The sequence below is a fragment of the Gouania willdenowi genome, chromosome 8 (genome assembly GCF_900634775.1).
Source record: "Gouania willdenowi chromosome 8, fGouWil2.1, whole genome shotgun sequence".
Taxonomy (NCBI): domain Eukaryota; kingdom Metazoa; phylum Chordata; class Actinopteri; order Blenniiformes; family Gobiesocidae; genus Gouania; species Gouania willdenowi.
In genome coordinates this window covers 14,205,021-14,223,642 of record NC_041051.1, presented here as the reverse complement: position 1 = coordinate 14,223,642, position 18,622 = coordinate 14,205,021, and the positions used below count along the sequence as shown (strand labels likewise).

Below are 18,622 nucleotides of genomic sequence, written 5' to 3'. Positions count from 1 at the left end.
GCCCCATGTCAGGCACTAAGGGGTTAACTACCAGGGTTAGCCTTTGAGGTTCAAAGGCCTCCTGTTTACATTTGACTGAGCTGCCCCAAGGGCTTCACAACATCTTTACTTTTAAAACCAAAGCCTGCTAAACCTATGAAGAAGTACATTTACACAAAAAAACTACATCTTTATTTATACAATGGGATGCTCTAATGATGGTGTATATATTTTATATAAAGTTCCTATGTATTGTTTTAAAAAAAAAAAAACCAACAAAAAAGAGGATTTTTGTTTATTCGCTTCTGTGGTGTAATGTACAACCACCGTTTAACCTAATACCAAAATGCAATTATTTTACCATTCATGATACAATCACAGGTTTTATTTTAGTTTCTATTTTTTTCCTCATGGTACCAAACTGCGGGGTGCGCCCAAATACTGCCTTTATATTTTTCATTGAGCATGAAAAATATAAAAATATTTTTTTTCTTTGCACTCAAATAAGTTTATTATTAACACACTATATAATGTGATTGCCCATGTTATTATAGCTTTATGAGCTTTGAAGAAAAATAGTCACAATTTTTACCTTTTTAAATAAAGTTAACATTTTTCTTTACCCATTTTGTTGCGATGGGGGGCCCCTGAAAATATTTATTTCATCAAAGGGGGGTGACACAGAGAATCTGTGAAAACCACTGGGCTGCGTATAGTACAATACTTTCATGACAACTATTCCTGTTTTATTCTTGCAAAAAATATAAACAGAATGTTTATTATTTTGATTACTGATAACCTAGACTTTGGTAGGGCGAAAGATATAAAAAAAAAGAGGGCAGTGTTACACCTGAGTGAGAGAGGATATACTTAGAGAGAGAGAGGACAGGACAAACAATATTGAGAGTGTGAAGCTGGTATAATGTGAAGCTACTATTGTGTCGAGGAGTGAAATCTGCTGACACATGTAGAGAATATTAGAACATCCCAATGCTCAGACACTATGAAGATAAAAGTGAAAAGTGGGAGTGAGTGTGTGCTTACAAATGTGACAGAGCTATTTGTTGGAAGCAAACATTCTTTTACGTCACAATGTAAGCCATCCCTAAGCCCAAGACATGCCTGTGTGTCCACAACAGATGTACGTTTAAGAGCCGCTTTTGGAAGCCATAGCGCCGCCTCAGACAAAGAAGCCTGAACTAAACCCCCTGCCAAAAACCTCACAGACCACAGGACACATTGATGCTCCCAACCCACACCACCAGCGAACCCGAGCAACCAAGCGCACCCAAGTGACCAAAGGGCCCAGTGCACCCAGCTGCTGCGTCACTACTCACGCCCAAGAACCCAAACCCTAAGCAAAGTTTCTGGACTGGAAAGAAGAATCATAAGGCATTTAAATAAATGTCAGACTTGAATGCTTTGAGAACAGATGTCAGTAGAAGAAAAGCCCATTTTATGAGTCTTCTGTTGGGTTATGTGGAGTGATCTATGAAGAACACTATATTGAAATAAATAAAGGTTTGTGTTTTTAGTCATCCTGAAGGTATTAGTACAAATTTGAGTTCAGAAGTCGGTGTCGTTATTAATTGACACCAATGAGAGGGTTAAACAGGGAAAGAGAGAAAGAAGAAAAAAAAACTACAGTTTGAAACACAATATCTATTATCTATAGCTAGCAGAGGTGAAAGTACTCACGAGACTGTTGCTTTTTTGGGTAAATCAGTAATTTTACTTATAAGAAGTACAGTAATTTGTTACATTTCTACACCCAACCGTTAATGAGTATATTATTTTTTGTGATTTTTTTTTCCATTTTCGTTTCAAGGCTCATTAAACATAATCCATATGTTGTTAGTCGTGCCATTTCTGAACACGTGACACATTTTCAAAGTTCATAAATATATCTATACTTGGAGCCTGATAATCTTTTATTTTGAATTGAACTCATTGGTGTTATTTTAAAAATAATTGTAATTATTGAGATCTGGCGCGCTCTGGGGTGCTCGGTCGGTGCGCTTGGGGGCCGGCGGGGCAAGTTGCAGCATCCCCTTGGTGCCCTCTGCGACTATGGGCGTAGTCGTCGTCCCTGAAGGTGCTGCTCTTGGTGCTGCTTCCGTTCCGGGTCCTTCTGGCCTGGGGTCCGGTCCCTGCTGGCTCTGGGCCCACCGGCGGGCGCCCGCCGCTGCCCATTCGGCACGGCTCTGGCTGTCTGCTGGGCGTGGGCCTTGCTCCTCTGCTGGGGTCTCGGGCGGGGGGCTTTCTGGGCCCTCCCCTCGGGGGGTTGGGTGCTTTGGTGTGAGTGGGTGGGATGCTGGCGGGGGGCCTTGGGGTTGTGGGTTGGGGTCGGTGGCGGGATGCGCTGGGTGCTCGGCTGCTTGGGGCTTCCTCGGATGTGTGTGTGGGGGGCGGTGGCTGCCTCTCGGCCTGGGTTCTTGGGGGCGTCTGGGGTGCTGCTCGGCCGCGGGGGGGGCCGAGCACAATATATTCTACAACTTCACCTCACCCTCACTGTAAAATAATCTATTCTTCCCCACCCTTTCTATTTCCTACCTTGAGTCTCTCCTCCCTAGGTGTAACACTGCTCTCCCTTTCTATATCCTCCCTATAATAACAGATTTCTTACCCTTCCTTAGGGAGGGCTGGTGATGGTCACAATTAAGCAATAAAATAAATCAATTTATTTTATTGCAATAACAAAACATGCATTGCTGTCTCATAATGATTGCACTTCTTGTAGTGTTGACCTTTGACAGCATGTGCAGACAAGAGAAAATAAATAAATAAATAAAATAAAAAACTAATTGTAATTTTTGGACCTTTTATACAGATGCCTTTGTGGAAAATAAATTAAGATCCAATTGTGCACAATCTTTTCTCTTCCTTTTTAAGTTTATGCACGAGATTTTTACTGTATGTAAGGGAACCGTGGCAAGATTTGTTGCCCATGATAAATGTGGGGGGTGAAAGTAACCAGTAACCTTTACATTGAGTACTATTTAATTGAGCTACTTTTCACTTGTATTATTTTGTGTACGACTTACTTGTACTTGAGTACAATTTCAATCAAGTAACAGTACTTCCACTTGAGTAGGATATATCAGTACTCTTTACACCTCTGATAGCAAGACAATGGCATTTCATTGACAATGCAGATGAGAAAAAAAGAGAACAAAATGTGATTACCTGAGCTGACTTTGCCAGCTTCTGACTGTACTCCTTCTCCATGTGATTTAACTTGCTGTTGGTCTGTAACAAGACGTAAGAAGGAAATGTGAGAGACAGACCTACAGTCAGGTGGATCGTCAAACAGGATGTGCTCACATAGCCCAGTCAAAATACACACATGCGTCTACTGTACACACAAACACACTGTTGTTGACCTCTGCCTCTTGGCACTGTGTCGGTGCCTTTTTGACACAATGCCAGTCCCAACGCCCATGTGTGCCAGCAGGTAGTGTGGATCATGGTGCACAATGGGCACTCCCTTTTGATCCCCTGCCAACAATTCATCACTTTACAAGAAGGGGGGCATGGGGGGGAAATTAAAATGTTGCTGCCAATTAGCTACAGGGTTGGAAAAAAAAGAGATGATTGAACTGGGAGACTCTACAGGGTGGAAATAGAATGGGAATGAATGGGAATTGTTAGAAGTTTATTGAGTGCTTTGTTTTCTGTTGTTTCTCCATGGGAAGCTAGCCAGCTGGAAGCAAAGCCTCAGTATCTAATGCAAGATCCATCTCTTTTCACTAAGCAGTGTTGTGATGCCAGACTTTCAATAAGAGCCTGAACAGTGGAGTAAGATAATTAGGTGTGAAGTGCTGGAATTCCATGTGAATGTCAATGGCGGTCTGCATGCATCTTTACCCAGACTATACAAGTACTGTAGACAGACTGAAGCTCAAATTAATGGGGCGACAGATCATTCTTTGAAAGCCCGGCAAGGCTTTTTCAGTAAGAGATTCAAACTGATTATTTGAAAGTTAAATTTAAAGTTGTTTTGCATTTCTGATTCCACTATTGTTACATTAAAAACACATCATGCTAATTTGAATGGCTCATCTAAAGGCTATGTGTACTCAACCAAATATGTTTTATGTATTAACAATAAACCAAATATAAACACATTTAATTAAAAAACATACAAATTTCAAGTACTTTTTTTTAAACACTATACCTGCAAATAATAAAAAAATGTTTAGTGTTACTTCTTTCATCAGCAATATTTCTCTCTGTAAGCAAGTAATTTTCCCCTGGGATAAATTACATGTGATTCTGAAAATCAATCGAGAGCAGCCTTTTTGGGCATCAAAGCATTCGTTCCGGGTCAGTATTTTTTTTTTACATTTGTGCCCACAATCCTTTTCTAATTTTCCTCTTTATTTACATTTATATAACAATTTTTGCAATATTTTCTTTGATATTGTTTAATTAATTACTACAAACAACAAAAGGATGTGTATTGGAGCTACTTTTGACGTGTTTAGAGTTGTTATTGTGAATAGTTGCACATTGGAGCAGCCATAGCCGGCAGTCTGCTGCACTATTTACGTGAAAGAGATCACTCTGCATGACATGATGAGTATGCGAGAACAACGTGACGTCACTACGATTATCTGATGTAAGCAAAATAGTGCCGTCTCCCAGACGACCACACTATTTCTCCTCCTGGCTGTTCTCCAAGGACTTTTGAGGAAAGTTACCCGACTAAATCTCTTGCATCATTTGATCTTGAATTACAGCAAAGGTGTCAAACTCAAGGTCCGAGAGCCAAATCCGGACTTTTAGAGCATCCAATTCGGCCCGTAGGAGAAAGCAAAAATGACAGAGAAAACATGAATTATTGTGTAAATTACCAAATGAACCAGTTGTAGATATCTCAAATTCACCAATTTAATGAAACTCCACTCAGGATAACTCCAATATTTTTACGGGCTTGCATTTTTTCTTTTTTTAATCACATTAATTTTTAATTGTAAATTGTGGAAATAATTCTCAATTTTGCCACAAATCTTGCAATTTGCAAAAAGTCAAGAATTTTTCCAAGTGAATTGAACCGATATTAAAAACTAGTAAATTTTTTCCCAACCTAAAATCTGAGGCCCACTTGAGATCAAACTGGTCCCTATTTGGCCCCTGAACTAAAATGAGCTTGACACCCCTAGGTTAGAGCTGGCAGTTAGAACTCACTCCAGTTATCCTTTATATTAAATTATTTTGGTTTAGCTATGAAACACGTCTTTAACAACTAGAGGAAGGAAAGATCAGGAAACTTAAAGAAACAAAGTGAACTGTTGTGTTTGAGCTCTCTGACCCTATCATGGATAAATGAAGGATATGGTGGAAGTAATGATGGAACAAGTAATCCTGATTTCCACAAACCTAAAGACACACACACTTGCCTCCCGTGTCCTGACAGCCACTGCCTCATGAACAAACATTCTCTATTGAACGAGCCACTCGCCTCCTTCAACACCTGAGCGTCATTTGGACTCTGCACCTCAACCAAGCACTTCCTGACAAACACAGTCGTCCGCTCTGAACGGACACACCTGTCACAGCAGGAACACCAAGGATAGACGTTTGTCTCCCAGCACCACTGCCCCTTGAGAGGCGGCCTGTTTGTCCCCAGGGGCCCAACACTGAGCTGACAGAGTGAAGACAAAGAAGGGTGTAGAAAAGAAGAAGAAAGAGCTGTCTGTGGTCCAGGGTGTAAATGGAATCCTCTACCTTAGTTTAGAACTGACACATACGTTGTTTCCTTTTAGTGTATCTGAAGTGCTCCATCTTTGCTACAAGCTTGTTGAGTGACACTTTAGTGTTCTGAAGGTAATTTATGCGCTACTTTTATTTTTCAATTTGTTACCCAATCGGCTGTGCTGGAAAATCAAAAATCATGCATGAACTACCCCAGCTTACCACATCATCTATAATTCTACAATTGCCTTTGAGTAACTGAGATGACAGAAGGTGTACTACAATGTTTGTGATGGTGTCTTACGAGAATGTAATTACGTGAACATATGGCAGCAATGCCATGCAAACAAGCTCAGATGTTTCATAAAAACATAAAGAGCTTGCTACTAGCCTATTCCTTTTAACCTATAAGTCACTCAGGGGAATATGGCAGGAAGAACTGCACAATATCATTTATTATACAGCTTAACCCTCAACCCAGATATTCAAAATGGCTGAAGAAAGATAAGGTTGTGATTGTACATTAGAGGGAAAATAAGCCCAATTGGACTGTGACAAATACAAAGGAAGCCTGAGCTAAATTGAAATCTCAGCCAAATACATGTGTGTGTGTGGGTGTGTGTGTGTGTGCACATCAGTGTGTATGAAGTTTCAAAGAGACTACCTGCACCCTGCTAAAGGCATCTGTGCGCTGAAGGCACTTTGAGGCTTTATCAGGCTCTTCCATCTCCTCTTAATCCTTGCAGTGTGGAGTGCAGCTGCTTTGAAGTGTGTGTGCACTTGCGCACATATATGGATATGTGTGCACGTGTGTAATGGTGTTTAAGCAAATGGAAGTAGATCTGAAGGCAAAGCATGCACTGCTTACCTAAACCTAATTAATAACACGCACATGCACGCACACATGCATAGTTAGTTGTGGGTGTGGCCGCAAAACGGGTTAGAACTTTTGCAATGGACGTGTAAAGATGTGCACACGATGAAGACACGTATTATATGAAGGACAAAAAGAATTATGATGTATCTGCATGCAGAGGTTGAAACGGTAAAGTGTGCATAATTTGCAAGAGGTCATTTAAAAGTTTAGGAAAAACAAACATGCAGTAAACAAAAAAAAAAAAAGAAAATCCCTTGAGTGTGTTTCTAATGAAGTGGGTGTGTCTTTTCTGTTTATAAAAATGAGAAAAAAAAAAAAAAAAAAAAAAGACTATCTGGGAAATCTGTTCAGTCCTGTGCAGGATATCACTTCCATATGGCATTTTTGTACAATATGTTTCCAATCATCTCATATTGCTTAAGAGAAAATGATGGTTTTCAGCATCGTCCTAAAGCCGAAGCCTGACAAAAGATATAAAGCTTCACTCAAGACCTGCTGATGCAACGCTGATATTACTCAACACAATAAACACAAAGCATGTGGCTGACACGTGACAGGTGATTGGGTCAAAGGAGGGGAATCTTTAAGGGCATTGATGAATCCTTTAACACTACTCCCTCTTTTATTGATCCTCTTGGTAGTTTTTTTTTTAGCTTCTCACTCGTCCAAATCACGATGCACATTGCATTCTCGAAAGCTGATTTCTGAGTTCAGTTGTTGAAAACAAACCAAACAAACAAGCAAACAAAAAAGGGTTTTCAAAGGAATCCTTTACTTCAATGCTCCATAAAACCTTCAGTTAAAATGGCAGCAGCATTTGTAAGCAATCGAAATGCTTCTGTTCACCACGCATTGTCTCTCGTTACAATTTGAGTTCAATCTGCCAGCGAGGGAGAGCTGGGACATGTTATTTGCTCGTTTGTCTGTAATCATTGCTGTCTTTCTGCGCTTGCTTGAGCATCAGTGAGTGTGTGTGTGAGCGATGTTGTTGTAATGACAAGAGGCTTTATTTCCATTTCACAGTTTACAGACTCTGCCTGTCAGGAGTGATTCTCTTCATCTCTTCTGCTCACTATCTGCAGTGTAGCTCACACTGTATGGAAATAACGCATCACTGGCCGCGTACACAGGTAAACATGGATGAGAAACAGAGGCACACATATACACACCGCCGGATGCTCAGTGGTTACACACACAGATATTGCTTAATATCAAAAAGCCAATGGCATCCATTAACAGGCTAAACCACATTACCTACTTTGTTCTGGGCTTCAAGCACATAATGAATGAAGCCAAAACACAGAAATAACATCCTTTGATGTAAGGAAATCTAAATTTAGATTCTCAGAATTAATATTATGGACTGTTGAAAGTCACTAGATTCTGATTGTTTAATCTTTACGATCAGTCTTTATTTTACATCTCAGTAGCAATCACACCGAGGTTATTCAGTGACACTTTATTTGAAGTTTTATACATAAGGCTGACATTACACTGTCATTATTATGACATGACACCTGTCATTAGCATGAATAAGGTGTCATGAAGGCTGTCAATAAGTGTCGTTCGTTACCCTTACCCAGTGTTTCTCAAATGGGGGTACGTGTACCCCAGGGGTATGCAATGGCACTACAGCGAGTACTTGAGAGAGAGAGAGATAGAGAGAGTGTCAGTGTTGGTCCCACCCAGGAGTGAGATGACCAAAAATGATAAACTATAAAAATAAATCTATTCAGGAGCTACTAAATCAGTGTTTTTCAACCTTGGGGTCGGGACCCCATGTAGGGTTGCCTGAAATTTCTGAAAAACTAAAATAGATTATTGAAATGTCTTGATTCTTCTTTTTTTTTTTTTTTTAATTAAAACACAGTCTTTAACAACTGTATTTCTATACTTTCACTTAGTGAATGATGTTTAACTAAAATGCAGTAAATATATATCTGAGCTCAAACATGATCAAAAACTAATTCTAGAAAAACGTTTCTTTGGGGCCGCCAGAAATTCTTAAGATTAACTGCACCAAATAGTGTTTCTTTCCACTTATTTACAAAATGAGATTCTTTAAAAATGTGTTATCACTTGTTCATCATTATGCTGTTTTTAAATAGTTTTCTAGGCAAAATGTTGTAGTAAGTCGTAAAGGGGGGTTCTTTCATTCAGAAATAGGAGAAAGGGGGCACCTGAGCAAAAAAAGTTTGAGAACCACAACAAACCCCACTAAATTCCTCCACCAAACCCAAAAAATGCCAACATTGCTCCAAAGGTGTCATAATTTAGCAAACAACACACAATGACAGCCTTCATGACACCTTATTAATGCCAATGACAGAGTAATGTCAGTCTTATGTATAAAACTTCAAATAAAGTGTGATCGTTTATTCTAATCTAAAACATACAGTTTTAGATCTTAACAAGAACTCACGACCTGACAAAGAAAACAAGGCCACATAGACCTCGTACAGTGGTTCCCAAACCTTTTTGTCCCGTTTACCCAATTTTCATTTTTATCAAATCATGTGTAGCGCCTCTTCATATCACAAGTACTCTCTCCATAATTTCATATGCTTTTTCATTTGTGGAACAGCAGGTTCTCCTAAACCCCTAACTGTGTCTGGAACACTGGTTCCCCAAGGCTTAATCCACAACTGTATTACTTCAATAATAAGTAAATATGACCTCTTTGGTAAAAAGTCGCTAATTGTTGTGTCCTGTTGTCAGAAGTGTGAGAAAATGGCCATTACAACATAAAATAACCCTGTTACAATAAATTACAAGAAAATATAGTATTCTATTGAGCAACAGTGCTGTTGGTTTGTGGTGAATTTGTCCAAAAGTAACCTAAAAAGGAACTCGGAATATTCCCCAATTATATTTAAATTAATTGTTAAATCTTTCCGCGTACCCCCTTCAATGTGCTCCCGTACCCCTAGGGGTACATGTATCCCTGTTAGGGAACCACTGACCTAGTATGATGTCCCACCTCAAATTTAAGCATGATATATATCTTTAGCATGTAACAAGCTGCCTGATGCCATGTTTTAATGCGATGGGAAAAGAAAGTCGCTTCCCTCCCTCCTCTTGGATGACTTCAAAAAATGAGCAAAGGAGCCGTGTGATGTTTTTTTTTTGGGACGCCAAAAGTCTTTACTTTGAGTCTTTCATCTACTGGGTGACTCACTCCCTCTCTTTCTCTATGCCGCTGGGCCTGATGGTGCACTGTGGAAACGAGGAGCTCATAGGCATGCATTCATCAACACAAACATATAACATGGGTTTGCGGAAAAAAAAACCTATATCTGACAATGTGACGACGTCAACGTTTAACAAAAATAGACAAACACAGAATCAGACATGTAGATCCAGTAATCTGAATGTCGTCTACTGAACAGATGGATTTTTTCACTCCCCCCCAAAAAAAATCTGATTCCCTGCTCTGACTCCTTCATCTCATTGTCTCCATGTTAGTCTGTCAGTGTGAGGTGAATGTGGGCCCTCTTTGATCATCCCTGAGCCTGTGTTTTTCTCTGCCTCACATAATCCATGACCGACTGAATAATATGATTTAGAATATCTCCAAATGGCGGAAGACCAAACTAATAAGCCAGCTGTGACAGCAGGCAGGAAGGAAGAATGAGACTTAGCTTTGCATTAATGATAACAACCTCGTACTACCATCTTCTGGCTGAGAGTGAGAACAGTTGGCAAGCTGAAGTTGGCTAAGATGTCTCAAGGGGTCAAGATCAGATCTCTGCACAATGATTGACATGGGTGTTAACGCTTGTATAAAAATGGGAACATATGATATTGAAATAAAACTGTCAGAATTCCATGGCTTTAGTTCAGACATTGTAATTCAAATTTTCACACTTTGAGGATCAGTTTCAAAACTTGCTGACCTTGTGCGCTCTGTGCAGAGTTTGCATGCAAGTGTATGTTCCTTTTTTTTTTAAACTCTTGTTTTGTTCACACAGCCCAAACACCTCTGCTATGGAGGTAATATTTTTTATTGGCGTTTATCTATTTGCTTCTCTCAATTTTATATCTATTTTGTACATATTACGTATATATACAGTATACATCAACATTGTTCCTTTCCCCCGCATATTTGTCTAATATTAACTTGTTATTGTCTCCTCCCCTCACCTTCTAATAGCACAATACAAGTATTATACTTATTATAATATCACACACGCACCCACACCCACTTACTGTATTCTAATGTATACGATTTGTAAATACTGTCTATGGTCTATGGCATTTCTTCTGTAATTGCCTGCCTTTGTGTTGTATGTGGCAAAAAATAAAATGTGAAAAAAAAAAATTGCTATACTAGCTACTTAATAGATTTTGAGGAAATTGCAGATAAAGATAAACCTTATGCCATGGAAGATCCGGATCAATATACTGATTCTGGATCAGCTTTAGAAAAAAGAGAGAAAAAAATCACTTATCATTGGTGAAATTTCAAAAGTTCATATCTCAGTTTTTAAGTGATTTTGATCATTACCCCACTGAGTTTCATCAGGAGCAGATCTGGATTGCTAATTTCATCATGATAACTATTTGGAAGTGCCCCCTCTAGAACACCATCCATTTGGATGTATCGTTATTAATGGTGATATACATTTCTTTCAAGCCTTTAAAGTGTGAATGATCATGGTACAATGATAACTGCCAATATCTGACAAAGAGGATATTTGTGCTCTGAATGCTCTTGTTAAATACATACTAATGGTCCTCAGTTAGACAGTCAGTCTCTCAAGAAACCAATGTATCATTTGGGAAAACATGAAAACTTGCTTGTGTAGAACATAATGTACCACAGCTTAATTTACAGCCATTCACTTCAGGACATTCACCTACAATCAAAAGAAAAAAAGAAAAAAAAAAAAACCTGACATAATATGCACACTAAACTGATGAGTTATCTGACTAATGAATACATGATATTTCTGATACACTCTCACACACACCTTCTTCTTCTTCAGGCAAACTGAAATACCAGTGGAACAAAAACAGAGTAATTGCAGTGCAGAGGCCTTTATACATCAGCTTTCAACCTGCGTCTCTGAGTGAGCTGTGTCATGCCTTTCATGTCAAGGAAAACACACGGGGCATGGCCAGAGGACACACTGGGACTCCAACAGAGCATGCAGTGATTGGCTACAACGTGCCAAATAGCTGCATTCTCATTGGCTGATGTTTGCCCTCAGGTGATTTTACCGTGCTCAGTTATTTTTTGATGAAAAGTGTTGGTCCTTTGATCTGTGGTAGAAAGCAGGCATGCACGTACACACATGCCGACAACAAATGCACACGCACACACAGATTCCTCTTTTACTGCTTGCCTAAGGACATAGAAGAGAAAATAGCTTTCACAATTACTTTCCTGTGATTATGCAGTTTTTGTGTACAGCACCGTTTGATGACATAACATCGGAAATATGTTTTTTTACTACATATACAATAAAAATAGGTAATATAGGGGGGTTACTGAAGTTAATAGGAAAAAAAATAGCAAGTACAATTGTCAACAATGTCAATTATGGGTTTTTCCTCTGGCGTGAACCAAGGTTGGGGTCAGTTATACAGTAATTGTAATTGCATAATTGGTAATTAATTACAATTATGACTTCATTATGATTACGATTCTGATTATAATTGTAATCGTAATTGAAAAAAAACATGTTGCTGTTGTAATCATAATTGAATTGTAATTGAGATCAGATAATTTACTTTGTAATTGAAACTGGCATTAAAATTCTATAAAAACTGTCATTTACAATTTTTAATGCAAAACTGGGGAACCATGTTACAGTTCTATGGCTCACACACACGTAGTTAACAATTATTAAAATGTGTTTCACATCAAGTTTTCCTACTCCATGTCAGTTCTCTTGAGGTTCATATTATAATTTTATTATTATTACTGAAATGTATTTGATTAGGAAGCCCAACAAGGTAACCAAGAGATGAGAAACAAATTGGATGATAGATAATATTTTTTAGTGTATTTTACAGCTGATTTAAGACATGGGTCAAAACCAACCCGTTATCATAAGAAATGCTAACACAAGACGAAGGGTAAGTTTTATGGGCTTATTTATTAAAGGCTTAGTAATTGTGATTAACTGAATTTTAACTTTAGTAATTGAGAACGTAATTTTAATTGACTTTCAGGAGAAAAATAATAATTGTAATTTTCATTGCAATTAGAAAAAATGCTGGCCACCGTAATAATTGAGTTGTAATTGAAGACATAATTGTAATTGAAAAATGTAATTGACACCAACCCTGGAGTAAACACAGTAAACAATAATTCTGCTAAAGTGATTCTTTGAAGAAACTGAGAATATACAGACTTGTTAATGCATTATTTCATTGAAATTATTAAATTAACTATATGATAACTGAATCGACAATAAGGGGTCATTGAATACACCGCTGTGATTCAAAAGCCAAGAGTCACCTTGGCACAACATGCAGCAATGGTTCTTGCCCATGCAATCACATGCAATCACATGCACCTGCACGTTCACAAAACACACTCACCTAACATGCACCGCAAAAGAACACATGCAGGCTTTTTAATGAAACTAATAAAATGGTAATGGGAAACCGCAGGTGGATTTACTTTCATAATTAAAGCCTCTAAAATGTTTTAATATTATCTCAATCATAAACAAGTTTTGATTTACTGATAAGCTGGAAATGAGTAGAAGCAATGTGGGGAGGAGCTCTCCCCAGTTTTTTTAAACTCTAAGCTTTGCCACACCTTGAAGAATGAAGGGTTGAGGATATGGGGTAAAGGAAGTGAGAGGGACAGAGATGGAGGTTAGAGTTGTGAAGGAGAATAAAGCAGTCTGATAAGTGGGTGGCGTGGGTGGGAAACGGATCCCTGTGCACTGCAGCCCAGAGATGTCACATCTTTATCAGCCTCGGTGGTAGCTTCACACATTCCTCTGTGCAAAAAGGAGATGGAGAGGTCTGCGTTTGTATGCATTCACTTTAATGCATGAAATGCCCCAACACCACCAACACTGCCCACACCATCACTAACTCTGAAAGATAAACTTCAATAGCAACCACGCACACACACACACACAGCATTTCACTAGCCTGCCTCCTTACCTTTTCCTTTACTCCTTTTTATTTTCATATTTTATAATAAAACAAATTCAGCTATTTTAAAGTTGGTTCTAATCTTTCATGTCATTTCTAACTCAAGACGCATTGATCTTTCAGAACATTTACCAAAATATACCCTTTGACATTCACTTTCTGTCTCCTAAACACACACATTTTAGATGAGAATCCATTCATAGACTTAATAGATTTCTCTTCCCTTTTTTCCAGGATCAAGGCTATATGTTTTTTTTTAAACAAGACCCAGCAAAAAGCTGGCCTGCTGGCCGTTCTGCTTCCAAGAGCACAGGAGACTGCAGAGGACAGCATTTCTGTCTGCATCAAAAGAATGAGAATTTTTGAGTTTACAAAACAGGAGGAACAAGTCAATATGGATCTGAGGCCAAGCCGACTTCAATCCCATGTGGAGAACATGAAGAAAGGATGCAATGTAGTGGTGAAAGTTATTTTCCTGCCCACACCCAAGTCAAACTTGGAAAGACATCAGAGTGACAAAAAAGAAGGAAAAGTTAGGTGTTCAACCTTTGCTAAGGTGTTACAGATGCATGAATTTTTAGCTGACAAAAAGTGAAGAAATCATTTATCTCTTTCATAAAAAGTGAAGCTAGCACTCCGACTGATAGTGTTATCAGTCGGAGTTCAATGTTGAGCTTGGCTGCTTTGAATCTAATCCAACTCGCTTGACAACTGTGGGTCATTTTTCTTTTCTTGTTGCTTTCTACAAAAAAAGTAAGGGAGAGGATTTAAAATACAGCTCAGAGATAAAATAACTCAAAGAAGCAAAACAGCTTTCACATATCCAAAAGAGAAACAGGGGACTGACAGCATCATTTCTTCAACTGAAGATAACTCAGGATCTTTTTTTCTTCTTCAGTGTCTCTGGTTCTGGGAGCCATGTGGAGCCAAAATGGCTGCCCGAGTGCTTTGTAGCTCCTTGCATTCCCTGGCTAATGCTGTGCAGCTGGCCTGGGATGGTGTCTAATGAAAACCGCTTTCTTTGATGGTCCCTGCAGAAGGATTAGGTTCTGATCAACACCACCTTAGGTTAGTTTCCTGCTGGACCAGCACTAGCGTACATCATGAGCGATTATCCAGCTATAAGTCTGTTTCTACAGTGACAAAAGGAAGGAGTGAGAAACACAAAGAAGGCAGAAAATTAAGAAAAAGAAAATGAAAGAAAGATGGAGCCTTAAAACAGGTAAATGAAGAACTTTCTGCTTTGGCAATACATTAAACTATTAAATATTAGTTCTTCAGAAATGTTGTGGTTTCTCCCTTACAACAGACTGAGTTGAGTTCACAATTAGAATATTGTTTGGTTTACTGCCCTACGAGCTAACTGTAGAAATTTTGCAGAATGAGTTTGACAAAATGTGTAGCTGCACTGTCCATGGTGTCGAAAGTAAATTACATGTCTCCAACATCAGTAAAAATTAAAGAGAAAATTAGTACTAGGTCAACAGCAAAGCTGGACGAGTTTCAGGTATAACAAACAAGAAAGTGACAGTTTAGAGTTGGGTCCCCTACTTAGCAAGACATCGAGGTATAGGAGACAAATGAACTGGTAATCTAGTATTCATTCATCCTGACTAGAATTAACGATTAGGGGTGCATCGATTTTCTGACCAATCACCGATTTTTAAAAAGCCTGACCTACCGATTCCCATTTGGGCCGATCCTGATTTTTTTTTTTTGCAACTGACAGCATACACCTTGAATGGTCAAATCTTATTTTATTGTAAAACATTGAACAATACCCGTGAAACAATACAAACTTGTTGTTTTAACTGCACATAATGTAGTTATCTCAAATAAAAAATGTGCAAATACTAAATTATATACATTTCTATATATCTTTCATTTTTCACATTTTAAAAACAAACAACTTGTGCAACAGGTTACACTGCAGTATTTTGGTTTTACAAATAAAAAAAATCACAAAGTTTGAGGTAGATGATAAAATAATAATTTATAGGACAAATTAAAAAAACATCATAAACCACCAATAAAATGTCCTGAGTTTTATGGTTCCTTGTAATGTAAAAAGGAAAAAATGTCCAAATGCAGCAGCTTTGTGAATATGAAATAGATGTGAAATGTGTCGGGTTGAAATGGGTTCGACCTTGAAGAGACATCGGCTTCATTCGGGTCTGGCGGGTTCGAGCTGAGTCTTCTTTTTTCAGCTGATTAAAGGTCCAGCATTATGCTATTTTTCACTCATCTCCTTTTGTGCGAGGAACCCCAAAAACATAGTATTTGAAGTTTATTTTCCCAAACTCGCCTGTTTTCCTGGGTTTTAGCCCTCTGAAAAGTCAGTTTAATGACGCTTCTAAAAACAGGCTGTTTTGGAGTGTGTCTATAGACGCATACTCTACACAACAGCCGATCATAATAGAAATTTTCTTTTGCTATCCACACACTCTTGTTATTGTTTTCAGCCAAAAAACCACACATTACAGTAAAACACATTGCTATTTAAGCGGCTATTGTGATTGTCCGACAAACGCTGCTCCACGGTGTGTGTTTATTACATCAGCAGCAGCAGAGTCATTCTGATTGTAACTGCTCCCTGGGCGCTACACCGTGGCTACCCACTGCTCCTCAGGGAGGGGTTAAATGCAGAGAACATATTTTGTGTATGTAGCTTTACATGTATGACAATAAAGTATAATGTATATTCTATATTAATCCACAGTGTTTGTTTTACCTGTGAGGTAGTTTGAGAGGGAGGAGCTCACATTCTTATAAGGTAGAAGGAGCCAGGATTGTCAGGAGAAGAGTTTCCACCATGTGATGTCACATGGCGAGAAAAATCCAACTGGCCTGTTTGGAGCTGACTTTTTACAAAATGTTGAATAACAAGGGAGGATGAAAACAGAACATTTTCAACTTTGTTCCTCTGAATGAGGCTAAAGGGATGTACAGTATATCACTGTAGCAAAGCCATTCTAAAGTGAATTTTTCACAATACTGCCCCATAAGCTCTAACTGACTGGCTCTTTGTTTTAGCTTTATTGCTAGCTTCAAATGCTGCATACTCAGCGGTGAGGAAGTTTCTTAAATGGCAAAAGAGGTTCTTTGTAACGTTTTGTTTCCAACGTGCGCACATGACCTGGTGGAGGGCCTGTCAGTCAGCAGAAAGGGACAGTGGCTGACTTTCAGACCTTTGCGGAAGTATAAAAGATCGGTGAAAAAGAACAGTTTCATATGCAAGTATTGACCCATTGTCAACCCCCCAAAATTAAGGAAATGGGCAAGAACGATCGGCACCCTTAAATACTACATTTTTGAAAGCACACATATCCTCACCCAGGCTTGTTTTCAACAAATGTACCTTTTCATAAACAGCATCCTTATCCTGTTGGTGGCTTCTCTCACTGTCACTGCGGATACGCTCCATGTCAGAGCGCAGTCGTTCCAAGGACGCCTCCTTGTCCAGGATGGCTTTTTGCTTTTCTTCCTCTAGTAGTGATGCCATCTCTGTCAGCTGTTGCTTATGTTGCTTACGTGTCTGCTGGAATTCCTTATTGAGAGTTGACCATTGAGACTCCAAATCTGCGATTGTCTGTAAAGATACAGAATGCATGTAATAATAATAATAATAATAATAATAATAATAATAATAATAATAATAATAATAAAATATGTATGTTTTTAGAAATGTATTTTGAGGATAATTTTAGAAATATAATTTTTTTCTTCCAGTGAAATGCAGTAAAATAAAAAAATTAATCAAAGCCGCAAGCGGCGTTGTAGGGTCCGAAGGACTGGCCGGGGTTGGTAACCCAAGGTAGCAGATTCCAATGCTGAGGATTTAAGTTTGGCTTTTGCTTGCTTTAGAATTAGCATTAGCCTAGCATTAGAATTAACCTAGCAGCAGCATTAATCTAGCATTAACAGTAGCCTAGCATTACCAATAACCTAGCAATAGCATTTACCTAGCATTAATATTAACTAGCAATAGCTTAGCATTAGCATAAACCTAGCATTAACATTAATGTAGCATTAGCATTAGCCTAGCAATGGAATTAACATAGCAATAACCTAGCATCAGCCTAGCAATGGCATTAACATAGCAATAACCTAGCATTAGCCTAGCAATAGCAATGATATTGTAGTAGAACACAAAAAACCAGTATACCCATTAAAACCAGTTAGAAGGCCTGTTTACACAATAGTATTAGTTAAAAATCCAGTAGAAAGAAAAAAGTTTTTCTGTGATGTCATAGGCCCCTCCCACTGATCACAGCCTGTTTTTTCTTCATCAGCGACCTGCTCCCATCTGTCTAGGTTCATCCAACAGTAATTTGAGGGCAACACAACATATCGTCTTTCCGCTAGAGCTGTTAGCGTCAGACGCCACTAAATGTGGCGCCATCTGAGAACGCAAGGCATCATGGGTAATTTTCACATTGAGTCTTGTTTAGGGATGGACAACCACCATGTGTGTCAAAAATGAAGCAGTTTGAACTTTGTATATTAGAGTTATATGCATTTTTCGATCATGGCATGCACCATCTGAGAACGCAAAGCATGATGGGTAATTTTCACATTGATTCTTGTTTGGGGCTGGACAGTCATAATGTGTATCAAATATGAGGCGGTTTGAACTTTGTATATGAGAATTATAGCGGTTTTTGTATTATGGCATGCTAAATGGCGCCAGCCGAGAACGCAAAGCATGATGGGTCATTTTCTCATTGATTCTTGTTTAGGGCTGGACAACCATCATGTGTATGAGGCAGTTGAACTTTGTGTATTAGAGTTAAATGCATTTTTCTATTATGGTGTGCCATAGTTGCTAACAGTGAACATGACTGTAAATGGTGCCAGTCGAAAACACAAGGCATGATGGGAAATGTTTCGAGGCAATCATGAATAGGCTCGGGCAAATGTCATTTGTGTAAAATTTGAGGCAGATTG

General features: G+C 38.7%; 1 protein-coding gene and 1 long non-coding RNA gene across 8 annotated transcripts in view; one reads left to right on the top strand and one right to left on the bottom strand.

Annotated features, from left to right (window-relative positions):
• The window catches only part of cep112 (centrosomal protein 112), a 141,962-nt gene that overhangs the window by 45,481 nt on the left and 77,859 nt on the right, over positions 1–18,622 (bottom strand). For 6 of the 7 annotated variants that reach the window (XR_003674630.1, XR_003674631.1, XM_028455099.1 and 3 more), the window contains 2 exons: positions 17,034–17,264; positions 3,166–3,228 (listed from right to left, as the gene is read on the bottom strand). Coding sequence is in view for 5 of the 7 variants with exons in the window: in XM_028455099.1 (XP_028310900.1) it covers positions 3,166–3,228; positions 17,034–17,264 (294 nt within the window). In the remaining 2 variants the exon portion in view is untranslated. The remainder of the gene's footprint in view (positions 1–3,165; positions 3,229–17,033; positions 17,265–18,622) is intronic. The other variant, XM_028455103.1, reaches the window with a different exon arrangement.
• On the top strand, positions 5,556–14,517 carry LOC114468295 (uncharacterized). The gene is made up of 4 exons (XR_003674632.1): positions 5,556–5,808; positions 7,577–7,683; positions 11,542–11,766; positions 13,910–14,517. It is a non-coding gene; the product is annotated as an uncharacterized LOC114468295 (long non-coding RNA).